This window comes from Acomys russatus, chromosome X (genome assembly GCF_903995435.1).
Source record: "Acomys russatus chromosome X, mAcoRus1.1, whole genome shotgun sequence".
Lineage (NCBI taxonomy): Eukaryota > Metazoa > Chordata > Mammalia > Rodentia > Muridae > Acomys > Acomys russatus.
This window is the reverse complement of record NC_067169.1, coordinates 1279324-1301734: the sequence shown is the minus strand read 5'-3', so window position 1 is coordinate 1301734 and position 22411 is coordinate 1279324. Positions and strand designations below refer to the sequence as shown.

General features: G+C 42.7%; 1 protein-coding gene across 16 annotated transcripts in view; it reads left to right on the top strand.

The window, feature by feature from the left end:
• The window catches only part of Sh3kbp1 (SH3 domain containing kinase binding protein 1), a 351985-nt gene that overhangs the window by 281877 nt on the left and 47697 nt on the right, over nt 1-22411 (top strand). For 14 of the 16 annotated variants that reach the window (XM_051141512.1, XM_051141508.1, XM_051141514.1 and 11 more), the window contains 3 exons: nt 9260-9311; nt 12492-12572; nt 14950-15109. In XM_051141512.1, coding sequence (XP_050997469.1) covers nt 9260-9311; nt 12492-12572; nt 14950-15109 — 293 coding nt within the window. Of the gene's footprint in view, nt 1-9259; nt 9312-12491; nt 12573-14949; nt 15110-19046; nt 19242-19276; nt 19446-22411 lie in introns of those variants that run through there. The other 2 variants (XM_051141517.1, XM_051141518.1) reach the window with 2 other exon arrangements.

The window sequence follows — 22411 nt, the reverse complement described above, 5'->3', positions numbered from 1 at the left end:
TTCTCTGAGGTCTCACGTTCTCGTTTTTCTTCTGTCTGTGTGTTTATCATTGAATCCATTTTCATTTTCAGATCTTGAACTGATTTTTTGATTTCTTTCATCTGATTTTTTGTATATTCCTGAGTTTCTTCCATTGCCTCTTTATAGGTCTTCAGAGCTTGAACCGTTTTAGTTATTTCTTTCATCTGGTTGTTTGCATTTTCCTGCAATTTTTCCAGTTCCACTCTATGTGCTTCTTTTATGTCTCTCACCTGTTTGTCTGCGTCTTCCTGCATTTGATTACGAATTTTATTTGTTTCCTCCATTATCATCCTCATTACTAAGGATTTGAGGTCATTTTCTTGTATTTCCGTTGTATTTGAGTTCTCTGGGTGGTTTTCTTTGGGATAGCTGGAAACTGGAGACGCCATGTTGTTTTGGGGTTTTTTGCGTATGCTTTTTCGTTGTCCTTTAGACATCTTGCCGTCTTTGTTTTTGTTGGGTAGCTTCCAGAGTTGAATGGAGGGTGTCTGATGATAGATTCACTTGTTTTCTTACGATTTCCCTAGGCTGCGAGCTCAAACCTTCACTGGTGTGGATGTTAGGAGGTTAGCCCTGTTGTTCTGGTCTCTCACAGCCAGTGATCCTCAGTCCCTCTCTGCTGTGGATCCTGCAATTGTTCTGGGTCTCTGAATGAGCGTTGGGTCAGGCCAAGGTATCCACAGCCTTCTGTGTTCCCTGCCAAGTCCAGCCAGGAGCACTGGGACTGAACCACGGGCAGAACTCAGCTAGATTCTCAGGGCCAGAACCGTCTGCCAAGCTCAGCTAGGGATTTTGGGCCCAAAATGCACACAGGGCCCAGCCAGAATTTTTGGGCTGGGACTACGCACCAAGCTCCACTAGGGCCTTTTGGCCCAAAGTGCGTGCTGTGGTCAGTTATTGACTCAGGGCCCGAACTGACCACCAATCTCAGCCAGGAATTCTGGATTCAAACTGTACACTGTGTCCAACCAGAGTCTTAGAGCTGGTGGAACCGAGAGCTCTGTCCAGCCTGTGCCACAGCAGGAGAACTGCGGCTGCTCTGAGTTAGCGCCAGTGGTGGAACAAGTGCTCCGCCCGGACTGTGTCACCGCAGGGGAGCTGCCGCTGAGCTGAGGTGGTGCCTAGGATGGAACCGAGCACGTCACCAAGCCTGCGCCACAGCAGGAGAACTGCGGCTGCTCTGAGTTAGCGCCAGTGGTGGAACAAGTGCTCCGCCCGGACTGTGTCCCCGCAGGGGAGCTGCCGCTGAGCTGAGGTGGTGCCTAGGATGGAACCGAGCTCGTCACCAAGCCTGCGCCACAGCAGGAGAACTGCGGCTGCTCTGAGTTAGCGCCAGTGGTGGGACAAGTGCTCCGCCCAGACTGTGTCCCCGCAGGGGAGCTGCCGCTGAGCTGAGGTGGTGCCTAGGATGGAACCGAGCACGTCACCAAGCCTGCGCCACAGCAGGAGAACTGCGGCTGCTCTGAGTTAGCGCCTGTGGTGAAACCAAGTGCTCCGCCCAGACTGTGTCACCGCAGGGGAGCTGCCGCTGAGCTGAGGTAGTGCCTAGTGTGGAGCAGCGTGCTCAACTAAGCCTGCGCCACAGCAGGGGAGCTATGGCCACGCTGAGTTAGTGCCTCAGGCAGAATTGTTTGCTGGGCCGGGCCAATACCCGGGACTCTGGGGCCGAACTGTCCGCCGAGTCCAATCTGGGTCCAAAGGCTCCACGCGACCCAAATCCTGCCCCTAGTCCCCTCTCCCGCAGCAATTCCCACCAGCCACCACACCAATCGCCTCCACCGGAAGGCTATGAGCTGCAAACCTCAGCCGCCGCTGCTGGTGCCGCTGGTGCTGCCGCCTCTACCGCTGCTGCTCCGATCAGAGAAAAACCACGCTCCTCCCGTGTGCAGGGGCACGCAGGTCCTCCGCACCCTGGTCCCTCCGAACCGTGGAGCACTCCTGCTGCCGTGATGTTCGGACCTCGGTGTTCCTGGCTCAGAAATCTGTGCAATTCCCTGAATTGTTCACTGGAGCCTCCAAACGCGGTCCACACTGCTCGCCGCCATCTTGGATCCCTCCCCTTCTCCTTTTCATACCAGCCTCCAGACACACTGTCATATGATCCTTTGGTTTCCTACTCCCTCAGTTATAGCTCATAAATTTGTTCTATTAGGCAACTTTGCAAATTCAAACTTTTATACAAAAGAAATTTCCATGATGCTTAACCCACCACAGATGAGTTTTACAGCATTAATCCTGACTACTTTCTCTTTACCCAGTTCTTAGGAGCTGCCATCAAATGACAACCCAGTTTGTAAATTTGTTCTTAGCCAATATTTTTTCATTACTAGGCATGTCCATTAGCCCTCAGAGATCCCCTACAATTTTTCTAAGTTCTAAATGTAGCTAATAAATTATATATATATATATATATATATATATATATATATATATATATGTGTGTGTGTGTGTGTGTGTGTGTGTGTGTGTATATATATATATATATATATATATATATATATATCTCCAAATAACCAGTTTTAGAAAAATAATCCACTTATAACATATCTACCTTATATATTTAGTTTTTTATATATATAGGAATTAGGATTATCAAGCTGTTTATGTCATCCAAATTTAGCCTATTGCTATAGCCTCAGTGGACTTTTCCCCAGGCCACCCAGATGGTATCACTTCTTCCTTCCCTAGAAGTGCTTACAGCCTACGATCCACAACTCATTTGTCATATCTTTATTTGTAGGGCTGATCTTCCATTGTCCAGTTGGAACTTCTTTGAGCCAACACCCCCAAGCTTCTTCTTCATCTGAACTGTAGTGTATATGATATAAGACTGGCAGATAGAATCTCTTTGTCCTTTGGTCTTGTGGTGTCAAGTGTACCTGCTTTTTCTTCTGCCCTTCCTTCCCTGGTTTCCTTTTTGTACTAGTATAAAAGTTAAAGAAGAACAGAGGGAGGGATGCATGAAGCTGGGCTCCTACCACATTCCACTTCCTAGACAAAGGGATGCCCGGGTCCTTCCATTGGACATGGGATCTGGACACATCATTAAGCTATCACTTGCAGTGTATACTGGATGGAATGAAAGAGTAAGCTGAGATAGCTGATTAGAAGGAAGCTCTATTCCAGCACCTAGATGACCACCTACTAGGCCATCCATTTGGATTGACCCAGCCACAAGGGAGACTACAGGTGCATACCATGAGGCTAAAGAGTGAGGTAGGAAACCAACAAGAGATTCTCCCAAGAACAGGTTACATAATGGTTCCTTGGGACCTCCTGTGCGGGTGACAGGGAAGATAGTTGTTTGGACTCTGGAAGATACAGAAGAGTAGTTATAGATATTATTGCCATTCAGATTATTGTCCCAACTCCACGTTTTCAAAGTGCAGTGAGTCCTCTAGACATGATGGTAGAGTGATGGCAGGGCAGAGCCTCCATGTTCCTCTAGAATTGTGCTGGGTGCCTTGGTCTGGAAAAGTCCATTTGTGTACGCTCCAGTCTCTGAGCTTAGCCTGATGCATTGTGATGTTTTCTTTTTCTTTTTTAATTTTCAATTTTGATTTTATTAATTTATTCAGATTACAACTCAGTTGTTATCACATCACTTGTATGCTCTTATTCCTCCCTCCCTCCTGCTTTCACCCTATTCCCCTCCCCTTAGACCCAAGGTTTGCTAAAAATCTGAGCTACGATCTGCTTACCTGTTCCCCTAAGAAAGTCCAGATGCTGTGATAGAATTCAAACAGGACTGAGCTATAGTGAGAATTGTGTGATTTTGGTTTCTATTTAAAAAAAAAAACCCACAGAAATGTTATAGGAATATGTTTTCGCTTTAATCCCAGGTGTGGAGATATGAGGCTGTTTCACAGCAGTTGACTATTTTTTTTGCCTCACGCTCTAGCAGGGGTGTGGCTTTGTTAGTCGCAGATAGTTTCTGCAAGTGTGTGGCATTTGGAATTCTGGGAAGTTTTCAGAGGGTATATAAAAGCTACAGCCTTGAGGGGCGGGGTGGCTGCTGTGGGCTGGTTGCTGGTTGGATGCTGTTGGTTGGTGTTTGTCAAGTAGTCATGTGCAAAGAAACAAGAAGAAGAAATTAGATGTCTTGATGATGAAGATCAAACTTGCCCCAAGGTACTTGATGCCCTAATCAGCAGGAAGTAGTCTAATGATAATGAAACTCCCTTTTCCTCTCTATCCTTTTTTTCCTTCTCTTATCTAGTATTAGGGGGTGGAAAGAATTGAAGTAAAGGGGTAGAGAAGGGTGGAAGAAAGAAACTCATAAAACAGCAAATGCCAGCTATACTGAACTCATCCAACCCATGCTGGAGCTTGGTGGCCTGTTATAACAGTGTTAAAACAGGATCCTTAAGGGATGCTTAGGGACTGGAACTGCAGTTCAGTGGTAGAGTACTTGCTTAGCATGTACAAAGTGTTCAAGTCCTGCTACCTCAAACAAAAGAGATAGGTCATGGGGTCTCGCCTTCATGAATTGATTAATATAGTCTTTTTTTTAAGTTCTTCTTTCAGCTATTACATCCCAACCAGTTTTCCGTCCCTCCACTTCTCCCAGTTCTCCACATTAATATATTCTTAAAGAGACCTGGTTAGTTTTCTTAAGATTGAATTAGTTCTCACGAAAGCAAGTTGCAGTCCTGGCACCATGCTTTGGTTTCTCTTCTATGTGTGCCATTTCTACTTGTAGTTGCAGGCCCCTCCCGTTTTCTGCCATGACTTGACTTAGTATAAAACCCTCATTATAAGCCAATCAGAAGCTAATACCACATTTTTGGACTTTTAAAATGAAGAACCCAAGCCTCTTTTATCTGTAAATCACTCAGATTTAGGTGTTCTATTGTAGCAAGGTCAAACAGGGTAGACCATTTCCTTATGTGCAATCAACCATCAAGGTATGTCCTCAGGTTTTTAAAAAAGTATATCTCAGCAGTTTGTGGGGAGATGACTGCAAACTGGCTAATAAAGCAAAGCCCCAGATTACAGTTCCAGCCAGGAAAAGCAGTTGAGCCAGATGACGAGTTCCTTGGGTTAGCAACAGGCAAGTCTTGTCAGATAAGAGGCAGAGTCAGTTCTGAAATCCTTCATCAGGAAGCAGTTTGCCTTCCTGCTATCCATATTCTGGACCATTTATACATGTTTCCTTCCTGGTACTGTAATGGTAATAATCAAACATAGCTGGGCTGTCCTTTGAAGGAGGACAGGTTGTTTTCATTTGAGCCAGCAACTCCATGTGCAGGCAAAGGTGAGCATACAACACACTTAGATATATGTGCCCTAAGTACATGAGACCATGGAAGGCTTTGGACTCCACTAGAAATCAGGAAATGTTGACTCTGCTGGGTTTTGTTGCTTTTACAAGCATTTTCTTGTTGATCTTTTGAAAAACAAATTCTCAGGGCCTGGAGAGATGGCTCAGAGGTTAAGAGAACTGACTGCTCCTTCAGAGGTCCTGAGTTCAGTTCCCAGCAACCACATGGTGGCTCATAACCATCTACAGTGTGACCTGATCTGATGCCCTCTTCTGGCCTGCAAGTGTAGGTGTAGGCAGAACACTAGACATAATAAAAAGGAAATAAATCTTTTTTAAAAAGAAAAATAAATTGTCAATGCCTGGACAGCGAGCAGTAAGGCTTTTAGGCCCCCTAACTACCAGCTGGTTGCCACAGTCCCTCTGAGCGTCACCCTCTCCACTACAGAGGGGATTCCTCCTATATCTTATGGCCCCAACATCCACTGCTTTGTTTTCAGCTTTTACTTAGAAATTGGGCGCTTAAATCCACCCAAGTTTGGAGCTTGCATTTTATAGTTTTACCATGGAGAAAGGAATAAGAGAAAAAAAGGGAACAATTGACTCTAAAAATACAGGACTTCAAATCCTTACCTGAGTTGAAGAAGGCTGCTGTTCATGCACCCACAAGGAGCTAGTTAGTATGTAGCTGTTAAATTCCACAGATGATACCTGGCCTTACTGCTCAACCCGGTGGCTTCTTAGTCCCATTTCTGTTATCCAGCCACAGTTGAGCATTTTGAGGAAAATCGACTCTGTGTCTGCTCATTTCCATTTCTTTGAGAATCATCAACTGCGGTGTTTCCATCGTTGTCGTCGTCATCATCATCATCATATTTTGTTAGAGATTTGCTGGTCTGCCTTTCCAGTTCTCATCACCCATTTTGTTATATTAAAATGTAAACGTAGACCCATGTGTGGTACTTCGGTTTTTGAGGAGGTAGTCTAGAACTACTTAGGTCATGAAAGAGAGCAGGGAGAGGTATATGGGAAAGTTTGGAGGGAGGAAAGGGAAGGGAGAATTATTGTAATTATAATCTGTTAAATTTAGTGAGACCAGAGAAAGTGGAGTCAGTCCAAAAATGAGGGAAGAGTGTAAACTCCCTCTGCCTGGCCATTGTGGTATATATGGAACAGACAGAGCACAGCTAGCAAACTATCCCTTCCTTTTAAACGTGTGTCCTAATCGCCTCTTCAGTGGCCAAGCCACTCATCATAAATGTATACTCCTACCTCCTCCCATTGCCATACTCAAGTAAACTTGCTGGGACCACTTTTCCCACAGTCTGTGTTATTACATTTCCATCCTCTCTCTCAACTTCCCTTCTCTCCCTTTTTTCTTCCATGTCACATTTATATATCTACTACATGCCAAGCCTTACACAACATAAGAGGTTTTGTTTTCTTTTGTTTTGTTTACGTTACCTAGTAATCACAGGAAATGTGATACTTTGTAATTGTCTTTTTCTTTTTCCCTATGTATTTTGAGGCAAGGTCTCTGGGGTAATAGCTTCCATAAGGGAGGCTGGTGTGAGATTGGTTATAGAATATTTTAAGCTAGGGCCTGAGAGATGCCTCAGCCAGTAGAAGTGCTTGCTTCGGAGCCTGACAGCTTGAGTTTGATCCCCAGAACCCACAGAGTGGAGGGAGAGAAACAACTCACACAAGCGGTCCTCTGACCTTTAAACACATGCTATGCCATGCGTGTGCAAGCTCACACACATTACAATATACACACAATAAATTTAAAATGTTTTTAAAAAATTAAAAGAATATTTCAAGCCAGAAAGGGGTGAGAAAGACACCCCATTATTAAGACTTAGCTGGTAAGAATTAGACTATAAGGTGTTGTCAGTTTCATGAATAAGCGGTAACTCTGATCCCGAGGTAAAGGAAGGATAAGTAGCAAGATGTCAGCAATAAAATCATTAGATAAACACACATCTCTTCCCAAACTAGTCTGTACCAAGACAGGAAAGGAAGGAAAAGGAAAGAGTTAATAGGGAACTGGAAAAAGCTGACAAAGGGAGTAGAATATTGGGAGACCTTGAGCCACAAACAAACCCACTTAGTGCAAGGCTTGTATTCAAGGGAGGGAAGCCCTGAGAACAGCCTACTTTCATAAAAAAGTGTATTTGTCTGTGCGTAGACATGCAGTACAGGGAAACATTGAGGAGGAAACACAGCAGGGTGCATATACACACAGTCCTGCAACTCAGAGATCACCACTGTAACCATACTTCTTGCCAGTCTTTCTACTTCTCTGTGTTACAGCAGAGGTGAGCTCATCCTGTCGCTGCAGTGTGATAACTATTTCCTCCTTCCAATCTAACCACTGCACAGTTGCCTGTGCTTGATGAATTCCGTGTGTGTGTGTGTGTGTGTGTGTGTGTGTGTGTGTGTGCGCGCGCGCGCGCGCGCACGCGCGCGCGCTGTGATGTCTGCCTCATGGCTATTCTCCAGCACTGGCCCATCACAGTGGTTAAGAATGTGGCGTGGGTCAAACAGCCCTGGACTTTACTTCCAGTCCCCGCTAGCCCATTTAATAGCTCAGTGACCTTGAGAAATGCCTTTCTCTCTCTCAATTATTTCAACAGCAGCTTGGGCATATTGATATCACTTCCTCATAGAGTTGCCACAGGAGTTACCCAAGTCAAAGATTACTAATTCTTCTTGCAAAACTACCTCCTCCCACAAGGAAGATAATGGTAATGGCCATTTATTGATGAGAAAGAAGAGCTAGGTGAGGCCTTGGCTAACAAAAGAGATTTGTGCTGATCTTCAGCTTTCAGAACCCTTTCCCTTACCCGCCATGCTATAGCCTCTACTCAGAGTAATTTGTTGGAATTGCCAGCTAATGAAGAATCAGGCTGAAAAGTTACTGAATCCAGAACCCGTAGGTTATGATGCCACCACCTTCCCCCAAGATAAAAAGTTCCCTGTGTGTCTAGTAGTCTCAGGATTTTATTCAAAACAAATTCTTTCTATGGTCTAGTGCTGTGTCAGAGAAAGGTACGTCAGAGTGGGAGCTGGGCCCCTTGTGGTAAAGTCACACTAGTACATTTTTGGAAACGAGAAGATATCCTATGTAGTTTTCTTAGACCCACAAATGTGTGGTGCCTGAGTGGGTAAGGAGTATCAGCAGTGCTGTGAAGCATACACTCTAACCCTCTCCATTCCCATCCTCTCTTAGAGCCATCATACTGGATGGTTTCCCCCTTGCCCTTAGCATCACAGTACAAAATGCTTCCTGCCTGTGTTCTCTGACGACTGAAGATTTTGGCGAGTTCAGCTTCACTCATATCCCTTCCTCCAGTCAATCCTGGGTAACAAGGAAAAGCATACAAACTCTGAAACTGGTTCAGAAATAGTAGGCCTGTTTGACAAAGCCCACATCCATTCCAGTTTATCACGTGTTGTAAGGTATATCACTGCTATGTAGGAGATCTCACAGATGACCTTTTAGCCTCAGCGTAGAAAGAGGCAAAAAAAGGAGAACTTGCCAGGCTGCATGTTGGTCTGCATCTAGTTGAAGGTTCTACACATCCTACCAGGTCTGATTTTGAGTCTTCACGGTGACTCTCGTTGAACCACTTATGATTCAGCCGATTACATCTTAAGTGCAAATGTGGTTTCAGCGTAGGGGCACCATTGTGCTTGTTGGTTTCAGGCCCTTTTTGCTGAGCTGAGCTTTTCCAGAATGCTGTTGTAAATTTGTTGGTCCGAGTTTTGTTTTGCTGATTGAGTTTGCTTCAGTGTTTATTTAGAGGTGCCAAAAGAAAACTGGTGTCCCAAGAGAGAGAGACTTGCTCAATTTTTTGGAGAGGTTCTCTAAATTGTCCACACTGCACATAGAAAAACAGTGCCTGTGGTCCATCTGTAATGCTACAGCTTGCCCACAACCTCATGTATAATTTTGATTGATTTTTTTTTCAGAGACCCAAGAAGCCGCCACCTCCGTCCGCTCCTGTCATCAAACAAGGAGCAGGTAATGTACCTTTCAGATCCATAGAACAAAAATGCTCATCTTTCATTTGCACAAATAATTTCTTTGTTAGAGTTCAAGATTCCTGGGTCCACAGACTGCCAGTTTGGAGCTTGTGATTTGGTCTCAGCAGGCAGGTTTTCAATGAGCTGCTATTTTTCCTACGACACAAACAAAAGAGCCCATATCACTGAAATGTTCCTTTTCTACAGTGCAGAAATTGGGGTTCCCAAGGAGAATAGCCAGAAAATGCTTAAAAATGAACTGGGTCTGGGTTCTTTTTTTAAACAATCTACTTTTGAGGAGCAAAGAGCCGGTTATTGTCCTTGTGAGGGTCAGTTTAGTGAAGATTGTGTCCTGTGGAACGGTGTCATTTTATATGAACAGAGTTACTGGGGTTTCACTATCTGTGCTGTGTGGTTAGCCAAAATTTGCACTTACTTCACCTCCCCCAACCAAAAGATGTTTTTCTAGACATAGATACTTTCCCTCTTGGTTCTTTTCTTGTCTTGAAAAAAATTCTAGTTCACTCATTCTGTGTGGTTTAGATATTAGAGTTGAATAATATAGGAAGAAAGGGGTCATTAGACATGCAGAAACTCACTTCACAGTAGACTCATGCATAAAGATGATGGGTCATGCTTCCCTGTGGAACTCCTCTTTATGACACTCACAGTGGCGAGAATGTTCCCTTGCGAATGACTATTTAAGTGGTTGATTTATTTTTTTAAACAAACTGAAGAGGGAAAGAGACAAGAGCAGATATAAATACAATCAAGGCATATATGAATGACAGTGTCACAGTGAAACCCATTATAGTATACAGTGAATGTATGTTAATATATGTACACATATACATAGTAATTTTCATAAGAAACAACTAAAATAAAAGTAAGGCTGTTTTTAATTTAAAAATCCACAATTATATCTATAGCATATAATATAGGAATGGATGTAAATGATCAGATTTGGTTTATTAAGAAGTATTTTGTTGTTTTAAACACACGGTCTCACACTCTAGCCCTGAATGGTTCAAAATCCTCTATGAAGTTCAGGTTGACTTCCAACTAAGAAGTAATTTTTCTAAAAAGTTTTTTTTGGGGGGGGAAGAGAACCACAAATTTGGAGGAAAAATCTATTTAAGATTTCATTTCTTTCCCATTTATTTAGTTCTAGTTAAGAATTATAGAGATTGGCCCAGCATTGGGTGTTAATGTTATCTCCTATTCCACCCCGCTGGTATTGAACAGTTTCATTTTGCCACCTAGTGGCTCTGGCTATAGAAATATTTTATTGTGCTAAGACTAAAACAGACTAGTTGTGTCTTTTTCTCTGAAGACCTCTTTCCCTAGGGGCCTTGGTAATCAGTTGGAGCCCAAGGCATTGAACTGAGCAGTTTGAGGATCTGGCGGCCTGGAATAGAGAAAGAAAGACTCGATTTTTGAAGACAGTAGAATTGTCCTTAGAAATGAGACTATATAGTAGCATGGTAGACAAATCTTTTAAAAATAATTTTACCAACATTTACAATGAATTTATGCCAGGTAAGGCATAGTAGCATTCTGTTTTCCTGCTCTTTTATCCTGAAGTATCTTGAGAATTGCTTGGTAATGAGGAAATATTCATATTCCCATCCTATTGTCATCAACTTCCTTTTTACCAAAAAGAACCCAGGTATGTGTAAATGGTATAAAGTAAAAACAGTGCTTCGTGTATAGCATCATTAAAGGTAGTCACATGAAGTATGTGTTCAGTGGAATTTTAAAATTATTTTTGGCCTTTCGAGGCTTCATAATTCCTATTTCAATACCTAACAGCCATCCATGGTGCCAGCCAGACGGAGTGTCAAGTACTCCTCCATATCTGTTGGAAGAGTACTTTTGACTCTCGTGTGCTTTAGCTGCTTTCCAACATGCTTTTATATTCTGAAGCCAACACCAATGATGAGGACCTTAGGTGAGGGAATAGTGGCAGGCCACAAGAATTTAGAAGAAATGTAAAGTGATGTATTGGGGAATATATGTAATACATAAGGAATTCAGACACAGAGAACAGATTTAGGGAAAACCACTGTAACCTATCTGCATATTCCTCAAAATTATATTCTAGATACTATTGCTGTATGACAAACCACTCCAAATTTAATGGTATAAAGTGCCAACCTTTATAGAGCCATAGATTCTGTGGGCTACGAATGTGAACAGAGCATGACCAGAGTGGTTAGTTTCTATTCCATCAGGCCTGGGACAGTGGCTTGGAAAGCTAAACTAGCTGAGGCTGGAGTATCCCCCTGAAAGATGGATGCTTCCTCACATGTGTTGTTCCCTATGTCAGGAATTTCTGGGAGACCAGGCTTAGCTGGGGCTGCAGTCCAGAATGTGTATGCTGGATTCTTCTGGGAAGTTGACCTCTTACATGGATGTCCAGCATTCCAGAAAATAAAGTCTAAGCTAGATGGCCTCATATAATGGAGACTTGGAAATAGTGTGCAATTATTTCACTAGTGGTCAAAGCATTTGCAAGGCTGACGCCATTCTGGCCAAGGGAATATAGGCCTCACCTTATAATGCAAGGATGATTAAACAATCCAGGCCATATAGATAGAGTTTAGATCCTTGTGAAACCTGTTCTTATTTATAAAATGTAACATGTTTATTATGATTCCTTATTTATGTGTTTTGATGAGTAAATTATTTCTATACATTCTGTATGCCTACACCATTATATCCCTTGACTTTTAATATTGAAGGAAATAATATTTAAATATTTTGAAAAGATTAACGGTGTTTTTATTAATTAAATATTTATAGGCATGCAGAAATTTTAAGACAGTATATACATATGTATGTGTGTATGTGTATATGTATGTATGTATGTATGTATGTATGTATGTATGTATGTATGTCCCAGTTGGCCTAGAACTTGTAGTGATCCTGCCTTGACCTCCCAAGTGTCAGATTTATAAGCACGTACCACCACACCTGGCTATGCAAGCCAATTTCATAGCATAGACTAGAAATAAGTTCTGCTATGTTTCTGAACAGTTAACATCTGCATACCACTATCAGCTATCTCGGGGGTAAGTGAGGATCTGTTGTCTTTGCTATGCTTGATAAATATTTAAATGTAGATGTGACAAATACAGAAAACATTTTCTGATTGCAATTAGCTTTTCCATCCTAGGTACCACAGAGAGAAAACATGAAATTAAAAAGATACCTCCTGAAAGACCAGAAACACTTCCAAACAGAACAGAAGAAAAAGGTATGAGATCAATTCTTCATTGGTGCCTCTAGAACAGCAAGCGATGAAGCTGTCAGTCACAGTACTACTTCCGATTACCCACACAATTTACTTTTTCTTTGGAATATAGTGATTATGGGTTTGTTTTGACTGCTTCCAAACATCTCCTTTCAAAGGAAATATGAGAGGGTTCTGTAGCACTTTATAGGGACAGTTTGTCATCAAATCAAAACCAAGCAGCCCAGCCACTGAACACATTAGTAGTCTTCCATGATCTGCCCACCATTGCCATCTTGCCTGTACCCCCAAAGTTGGTGATTTCTAAGTTCATTAAGGGCCCTGCATATATCTGCCGCTTTCCATCTGATCCCTGCACTTTTCTCAATGCCTTTGGGGGAGGGGTCATGCACCATTGATAGGTGGTATTGGCTTGCTGAAATTCCCATTCAGACAAATGAAAACCCTCATCCTTGGTCACTGCTGCGCCTTTGACTCTGGCAAATAGCATTACAGACACATGTTCCAAGTCAAGAATATTGGATGGGAGAAGGGTGGCAGGATCATAGTGGGAAAAACAACTCAGTCTCATTGTCTTCAGGAAGACATTAGAAATTCCATTGGCAGAGAAGTCTCTTAAAACCTCACACACTCAGGTTTACAAATGCATTTGATTGCCATCATTGTGGTGTTTTTCCCAAAGAAATTTGCATGCCGTGGAAGGGCTCCTTTTACTAGGTACCCAAGTTTTGATTGATCATACATTTTTATGGAAAAGTGTTATGTTATTATTAACAGGAAGCCAAGCAAATTCCATTTTAAAAAGCAGTTATTTTGAAGTCACAAGAGAAATACTGAATTAATGAATATAATTATCTGGAGGTGCTCCTTGGTGGCCTCATGAAATTTTATTGTGGAATTTAATATTTTATATCAGCCTGCAGAAAGTTTTGCCAATATTGCAGCTGTTAAGGATCTATACCTCTTTCTTGGTGAGCAGGTAAAATTTGAGTCGTTAGAACTTCATTGTGAAGGCCAAGTCTATGTTAGAGATCAGTGGTAAAAACCCTATTAAATATAAACCCTACCAACAGCTCTTTGCTAAAAACATGTGCTATGAAATATGTCCTCACAGGGGCCTAATATCTGCATCCTAGACAGGCTCTGTGATAAAGATGCTTCATCCCCTGTCACAGATGGATTTGTTACAGCCATTCTCCTTGGCTGACTGAGTAACCACACAGCCTTTACTCTTCTCTCACAGAGTCCTTGTCCTATGCCACAGTGAGTCAGAGAGGTAGAAGCTCTAGTCAAAAGCAATAGGGCCTTCAAGGAACCAGTGTCATCCTGTAAGTTACTGGCATTCCTGTCCTAATTTTGTTCCTGTTGCACAGCCAGGGAGTTAGACTCCTTAACATTTTAGCTTAGCCCCTCCTTTTCTGCCCCTAATGTGCCAGAAACTGAGTTCTTATCATTCCTGGTAGGGGTGTGTTTTCCTTTAGATATACAGTGAAGATAAGTCCAGTGGTACCTGTGCAGTACCCAAGGAGACACCTGAAGTTGTTGCCACCTATTCTGAGTTCCCAAACAACATGGTTTCATGTCTTTTCTTGCCAATGAAAGGTGTTCTGAATAAATAAATATAGGAATTTTACCTATACTTCAATGGACCACACACACAGAAGTTCAGTCTTTATTAGTAAGATTATGAGTTAATGCTTTTTTCCACCACACACAAAGCAAGGCTGGTTGAAAATGGGAAAGCTGAAGCTGGCTTTAAACAGTTCGACTACCAGATCTGGATTCAGCCTCTTCCTAAAAAATTCCTTGACTTCAAAAACTGAGCCCAAAATCTGAGAAGTCCCACTTTGTCTTCCAGATTCAAAATAGGCATAGAGATTCCTGAACAAGCTCTTTCCTGAGTGGTTTCCACCTTATTGGGTGATGGGCTTCCCAGAGGTTAGTCTGAGAGGTATCAGGCTCATTTTCCCCTACACCCAGTAGCCTATCATGTGGGCCATATAGTAAAAACCATCAACTATCTATGGAGCATCAGTTGTATGCCAGCACTGTACAGGCTCCTAGGGTGATGTTTCTGCTAGACTTTGAAGGTTAAGTAGGGCTTGCTTAGGGGTCAGGGCCGAAGTACCAGCACAAGCAAAAGCCCAGGAAGAAGAGGGAAGTGAGTTCTGGCTCTTTCTAAGTTAAATAGGTGGTAAGTGGTGCTCTTTGCTATCAATGATACTCTCAGAAATGTCATTGGTGTGTGTGTGTGTGTGTGTGTGTGTGTGTGTGTTTAATCAGGGAATAAGCAATGTACATCTAAATGATCTAAATGTTGTAACTGACATGAGGTCTATCTGTTTTCTTCATGCTTGCTTCCACAAACAATGACTTAAAGAAAGACCAGAGCGAGAGCCAAAAATGGATTTACAGAAGCCTTCTGTTCCTGCCATTCCGCCTAAAAAGCCTCGGCCACCTAAGACCAATTCTCTGAACAGACCTGGTGCACTGCCCCCTAGAAGACCTGAGCGACCAGTGGGCCCACTGACACACACCAGGTACTGCCATGCTCTCACCAAGGCGGGTAGGAATGGGATGAACACAGGGAGTGGTGAAAAATGGGGATAAAGCTGTGTCTAAAGATTCCAGCCACCTTTTTTTTCCATTGAGGAAGCGGTTGCAAGGTGTTGCTAAGCACAACGTGGGTTTTGGAATCAGTAGATGAGAACTGGGCACACATCATGTAGACCCTGCTCAAACCCAGGGCATTTTCCTAGGATTTGTCAGAACACGGGCGGCTGCCTTATAGATTGAGATGCAGATGGAATGCTCTCCTTCATACCTTAGATGACTTTACACACCTCTTCACAGCTCACTTACAGCTGTGTTTCCTCACTTAGAGCTATTCTGTGGTCCCTTGAGCTATGCCCTTGGCTCTCTCTACACTTCACTACACAGCTTGGTGTGGAATGCAAAAGCTGCATGACAGATTTTCCTAGGGTATGTGTCTCTGAGCTCTGAGACCCTCATAGACACACCTGGCAACATGGTGATCTCTTCATTGCCAAGTTCTTCACTGGCTGTCAGATACATGTGTGAGAAGTAGAAAATCATAGTTGGTATTATACATTCCAGAACTGCACAGATAAGAAACTATTGAGTTCTCCCCACTAGTTCTTACCTAGAATTTTCTACTATTACGGACATGCCTAATACATGTTGGTATGATACATCAGAGCAAATCAGTGACCTGCGATCTTCACCTGTCTCTGCCAACACACTGACATCTGTTCTTATAAGCTGTTTGTGTGGTTAGCATTGTGTGCAGATTCTGAGGTCCTGTGTTGAAAGCAGGCAGTCCTTCAGGCTTGATCTTAGTCAACCTCTTTGTGAGTTGCTGTCTTCCTAACCTACCTTTCACTATGTGTAAATTGAGGATGATCCTGAAATTTACCTAGATGTAATGTCCAAACATGTAGCACATACTTATAAATTAACAGTATTTTCCTTGTCAACTGGTAAACTGTGTAAACTGCAGGAAGATAATAGTATTTACTTAATTTTTTTCAAATGTGGTAGAGCTCACATAACACATAATTTGCCATTTTAACCATTTTAAATGCATGGTTTGAATTAAGGATATTCACATCATTGTGCGGCCATTTCTACAACTTTCCCTTTCTTCTATAACTGCATCTCCATACCCATTAAACAGCATCTCACCACTGCTGCCTCCCTATAGTCCTACAAGTGATTATTCTACTTTATGTCTCTATGACTTTGACCCGTAGGTACCGCATATAAGTAGAATCAAAGTGCATGGCTGTTTTACTTTGTATGATGTACTTACTAAGTGTTCCTCCGTGTTGTTACATGGCCCATTATACTTATAATAATAAGAGCAACAAATGCCCTTTCAACAATGACCAAATACAGAGACACCTCATGGCCCAAATGGGTGAGAGGTATCAGAAACCATCCAACAGTGTTGGATACTGACATGTCTGTGTATGAAAGGCTGTCTGCCCAAGCCAAGCACAGAGCCATAGGCATCTCCAGAGCATGTGAGTTAGCATTCCGTAGGTGTTGTACCAAGGTTCAGTTGAACGACTGCCTCTTTGAAATGGCCCTTATAAGAATGAATTGGATTGTGACCTCCAATGTTATGGTCAGGTCCCTATGTGTCATACCCTCCTCTTCTGATTGATAGTAAAGAAAGAACTCTTTGCGTGCGGTGGGGCCACTTGAAAGCCTCAATAACTTGAGCAGCAGCCATATCAGTGGTTTTCTCATCCCAGAAGCTAACACACCAGAAGGAAAAGGTTATGTAAACAGAAATGCTTCTGAAGAGAACATGAGCTATCCAAACAGAGAGAAGATGTAGAGCAGGAAAGATCACCTATTACTTCATAGCTGGCAAAAGGACAGCCGAGGCCACATGCTGCCAAATCTTGTTGGTTTTCAGGGACTACGCACATTTCAATATATTCAATAGCATGTTCTAATATATCTCTGCTGCATCTTATAATGAGCTAATCAAATGAGCAGTGGTATTCTCACTACTTCCTTGCCTTTGAGAGTTACCCTCAACCATGTGGTCATGGAATAGGTACAGCTTTGCAAGCTAGAGGAAACTGGTTGTCCCTGCTGAGCTAGCAGGCCCAAGAGGTCACACTCACGTCCTGCCTCTGGCTAGCTCTTCTCAGCCTCCAGTTCTCAAATCTACTTGTGAGGTAGGAGAGCAGGCTTCCAAGGGGGGTGTACACAAGGGCCATCTCAGTACATAAACTAGTGGGAAGCATAAATTCTTAACATTGCCATGCCACCTGAGGAGGCTGTGAGAAGATGGAGAGTCTCTAAGCTCTCCACACCCTGTGTCTGCCCAGCCTCGAAGGTAATACTGTGCAAAAGAGCGAGGAGGTGGAGGAAAGCCCCAGGTTCTTGCTCAGCCCATTGAAAAGAGGGCAATGGCTTCACTGACTCTGTGACTCTCAAACTTGACCAGACTCCAGAACCACATAAACAAAACAGATTGGAGGACCCCACCCTGTGGTTCTGACTCAGTAGACCTGAAATAAACTCGGGAATTTGCATTTTGGTTTTTTGTTGTTGTTGTTTTATTTTATTGTTTATTTTGAGACAGGGTCTCATGTACCCCACACTGTCCTTCAACATGTTTTGAATTCAGTGATGACTTTGAACTTCTAATCCTCCTGCCTACACATTCTTAGTGCTGGAATCACAGGCATGTGCCACCATATCTGGCTTATATGGTGCTGGAAATTGAATCCGGGGCTTTGTGAATACTAGGCAGGTCCACTACCAACTAAACCATATCCACAATCCTGGAATTTGCATTTCTAATAGTTTCCAGATGCTGCTGCTGATGGTGGAGTCTACACTCCCAGAACTACTGTTTGAGGTTTTCCTAAGTTGATGCTGGTGTTTGCCTATTCTCCTCTGACCACCTCTCATGTACCTGCCAATACAGCCTGATCTCTGTAACAGTTGGCATGTCCTCCTCTGGACACATTTTCTTTTTTTAATATATTTTATTAATTCATTCACATTACATCTCAATTGTTATTCTATCCCTTGTATCCTCCCATTCCTCCCTCCCTCCCATTTTCCCCTTACTCCCCTCCCCTATGACTGTGACTGAGGGGGACTTCCTCCCCCTGTATATGCTCATAGGGTATCAAGTCTCTTGGTAGCCTGCTATCCTTCCTCTGAGTGCCACCAGACCTCCCCATCCAGGGGACGTGGTCAAATATGGGGCACCAGAGTTCGTGTGAAAGTCAGACCCCACTCTCCACTCAATTGTGAAGAACATCCTGGACACATTTTCTTATCTTTCACTATTGCTCTCTTCTCCAAATGCCTGACACTTTGTGTTTAATGTGGTGCTGGGGCTGATAATGTGCCACTTGGGATGCACCCACCCCCAGACTCCTTTACCAGATTTAAAGCAGATCAAGAGCATGTTGTGTCATTGTCACATGCCTTATGGTGTCGAGCATATGGTAGTGGCTCATTTAACAAACACTTGTTGAATGCCCTAGTTCTTTAAGGGGGTGCCAGTGGTTATATTTTATTCCATTTGCCTCCTCTGTTTTCCTTCTCAGCCTCTATACAAGCTCTTTAGCATGTGTTCCTTACATTCAGAGTAGCCTAGTATGCCATGAATTTTAAGAAGCAAAAATATTAAAGATTAAAGAAAATTTCATTGTTTTTTAGTACCTAATGCATGTTATACTTCTTGTTAAGAAGTTACATTAGAAAAGTGTAGCATATATTAGTTTGCACAGTTGTTTTATTTTGCCAAATTATTTGTAGTAGGACTATGCCAACTGTATTCAGTCGGCCCTGTGCCAGTGTCCCTCTGCATAAAGGGTACGGTGTGCTGCGTGGAACAAATCTTTACCAAGATTTACCTGACCAGATGGCCAGCAGGCTAACAGACGATTAAGCAAAAGGGCACACAGTCCTCATTGGCAGCTCTTACTGGCAAAGGAGGCATTGTGCCATCAGCTGCTGGGTCTGGGCTGGAGCTCTTCAGCGGCCAGCAAGCTGATGGCATGCAGCACTCGCAGACGAGGTTTCCTCTTCTAATGGGAATAAGGATCCAAGGAAAGGGATCTCTGCGGAGGAAAAGCATAGCTGTGTTTACATGCACACATTCAACAAAAGGTGACCAAGGGCCCACTGTGTGCTGGGACACCATTCTGGATCTTAGGGAAGGTGGGGCTCCAGTGTTCCTGTTCAGTTCTCAAGAGTGCTATTCAGGGACAGAAGGACACCAGAAGGACAGCAGCAAAGAAGTTTATGTCCATTCTGAACAAACTGAAGACAGTGATTGCTGTCTTCCTCAGATCTTTACGTTCCTCAGCACTGGTAAGAATGGTCCTCTAATTTCTAGAAAGTGCATAGGTAATTTTAATATGAAAAACTACTTCAAAAACCATTCCCAGGGTTAACTTTTAAAATGATGAATGCCAAGCACAGCGATGGCTCACATGTCACTCAACCTAGCCCCTGGGAAATGAGGTGGGAGTAATCAAAAGTTTCAAGCCAGGCAAGACTATTTAGTGAAATGCTAAATTAAGGGTGAGAGGAACACCAAAAAAAAAAAAAAAAAAAAAAAAAAAAAAAAAAAAGAATTGAATGATGAAATGTTTTATTTACCTGCTGCCTGCTGCAAGCTTATGAATACTGAGTGGAGGAAACATAAGTGATAGACATGGGGTCTCATGAAGGGGAGGGAAGCACAGCTCCAATGAGGAAATGAGGACGTTTTCCCTAGGCTGCAAGTGTCACCTCAGTTGTAGTTGGGGTCTTGGGGATCTCTCAGTTATTATTTCATGGTACATTAAGCTAGTTTGTCCACCTTGTGCAAACCACCCAATCAAAAGGGTGCTTGTGATCCAATGAACATTCTATCCACCCTGTTTTGATAGTTGATTTCAGTTAACTTCTTATATCTACATCTTGGTGAGGGGGTGGGGGCGGTACGTGCACTTGTATACACAATAGTGTGGGGTTATAGGTGTAATAGTTTCCATCACCAACTTAATACTCATAAAAACAGATTAAGAAACCTCTTTGATCAGAGAGCCCAAGACTCTGCAGAAGGGCCCAAAAGAAAAGAAAAAGAAAAAGAAGAAGAAGAAAAAACACAAGGGATGGGATAACCATTGAGATGTAACAAGAATAAATTAATAATAAAAAAAAATAAAAAAGAAAAAAAAGAAAAAAGAAAGAGGAAAAAAATAAAAAAGATTCTAAGGACTTGCCGGAAAGAAGCAGGTCAATATCTGCTCTAGAAACTGATTTGAGTAGAAGGCAGAAAACCAGAAGCCTGAGCTGCAGAGCAGGTTTGCCCACAAAGGAAGAGAGATAGAGGAAAGCCAGCTAGATGTTAGACAAAAACAGATTTTTGTCAGCCCTTACCAACTCAGACAACCTAAGTCATAATCAGTTTTCTTATTCGCCTAAAGAATGGGGAAGTTAGAGGAGGCCTTTTGCTCTGAGGGGAGAGAGAAAGACTGATTTTTGCTTTACTGCTGCCTGCTGCAAGCTCATACTCACTGACTGGAAGAAACAGGTAGGACGTGGGGTCTCAGATGAACGGGAAGGAAGCACAGCTAAAGGGTGTTAGGGAGAAGTCAGGTGAGCAAGAGTGACATGGGAAAAATTGAGAGTTGAAAAGGGGGTACAAGATCTGTGACCAGAGGAGAGATTTATGCTGTCTTAGAGATGAGACCTATGGAGAGGCACCTATCTACAGTTCACATTGTGTAAGGCCGTGGTTGTGGGTGGCTGAAGATGAAGGAAGGAAGGTTGTAAGCACTAAAGAGCTCCAGGGAGGAAGGGCAGTGTTGGAGATAGATCACCCAGGTGACAATCGTAGAGCGAGGCAAGAGAAGAAGAGGGAGAAGGCTAGTGTTCTTTAAGCTAGCATCCTCCCAAATGGCTATTGCTGTGTTTGAGAGGCTGATGACAGTCTGGGATAAAGATTTAGCAAATTGCTAGCAGATAGTGTAGACTCCAAAGGATGATGGGACTTTTGAAAAATAGTGGGAGGTATGATCTTGATAGTGCGATGAAAAGACTGCCGAATTAACCTTCAATTTCTGTCCAGTGTCCAGAAGTGCTAAGTTAACAACCTGTACTTTGGCTTGTGGCTGAGAGTGTGAGGTCAATGCAGGCCATTCAGTGAGGAGGTGATGGATGTAGGGGAGTTGGTGACTAAAGCTCAGATCTCCCAGAGGATGCTGTCCATTGGCTTGGAATGTGGAAGAGAAGTGGTTCTAGAAGTTTGACATGGAGTTGTGAACAGAGGGTCCAATAACCTCCCAAACCAGTGCTACTCTTACTATGGCTAAATACCTGAGCAAAACAGAATAAGACAGGAAGAACATATTTTAGCTCAGGGTTTGAGAGGGTTATTCCATGATTGTTTAGCACATGTGCTTAGGCAAAACATTGTGGCAACAGGACTGTGGGAGCAGAAAGCTGTTTACTTCATGGTGGACAGGAAGCAGAAAGACAGGAAGAGATGAAAATATGAAATAACTTTCAAAGGCACACTTTCAGTTGGCCTATTTCCTTCAGGAAGATTCCATCTCCCAACTGTTACCACAGCCTACTCACACTATCAGATGGGAACCGGATGTTCAACCCATGAGCTGTTGAGTACCATGTCATACTCAAGCCATAACAATGCATACTCTATCTATGGACGACAAGAAGCTCTGCCAAGAAGATTGTAGCACAGGATAGGGCAGTTCAGGAGCCCTGGATCTTAGAGAAATGTGGGCAATAAGTGACTGAGGGGCCTTGAGACATTTTGGGTTGAGGCAAAGATTACATGAACCCAATATACACTAAATGTTGAGGGAAGGGTTGTTATGTCTCTTGAGACCAACTTATCAGCATAGAAGTTAATGTTTTTGTCAGATTGACTAATGTATCCTGGTTGGTTCTGCACCTGGGTTACAATTTAGCAGGAAATAAGCTTCTGGAGACTGATTGGCATGAGGTGTGTATTAATCTCTGTGTCTACCAAAGGAAACCATTAAGAAGACCCCTTTTGGTACACTGAACCAATGGTATGAGTGAACCTATTGATTAAGAAGGAAAAAACTATCCTGTGCATTGGCCTGTAGGATATGTACCAGGCTGCCTAGGTCATCAGTTTGAGTTTAGATTACTTAAGTGCTTTGTTTTGAAAATTTGCAATGATGCCTTAAGTGATTGTTTTAGCATTTTCTTTCTTTTCTGCAAGTTGAAATGAAGACATATCTTTAAAAAAATTATTTTTCAATTATTTTTAATTATGTGTATGCATGTGTGCTTGT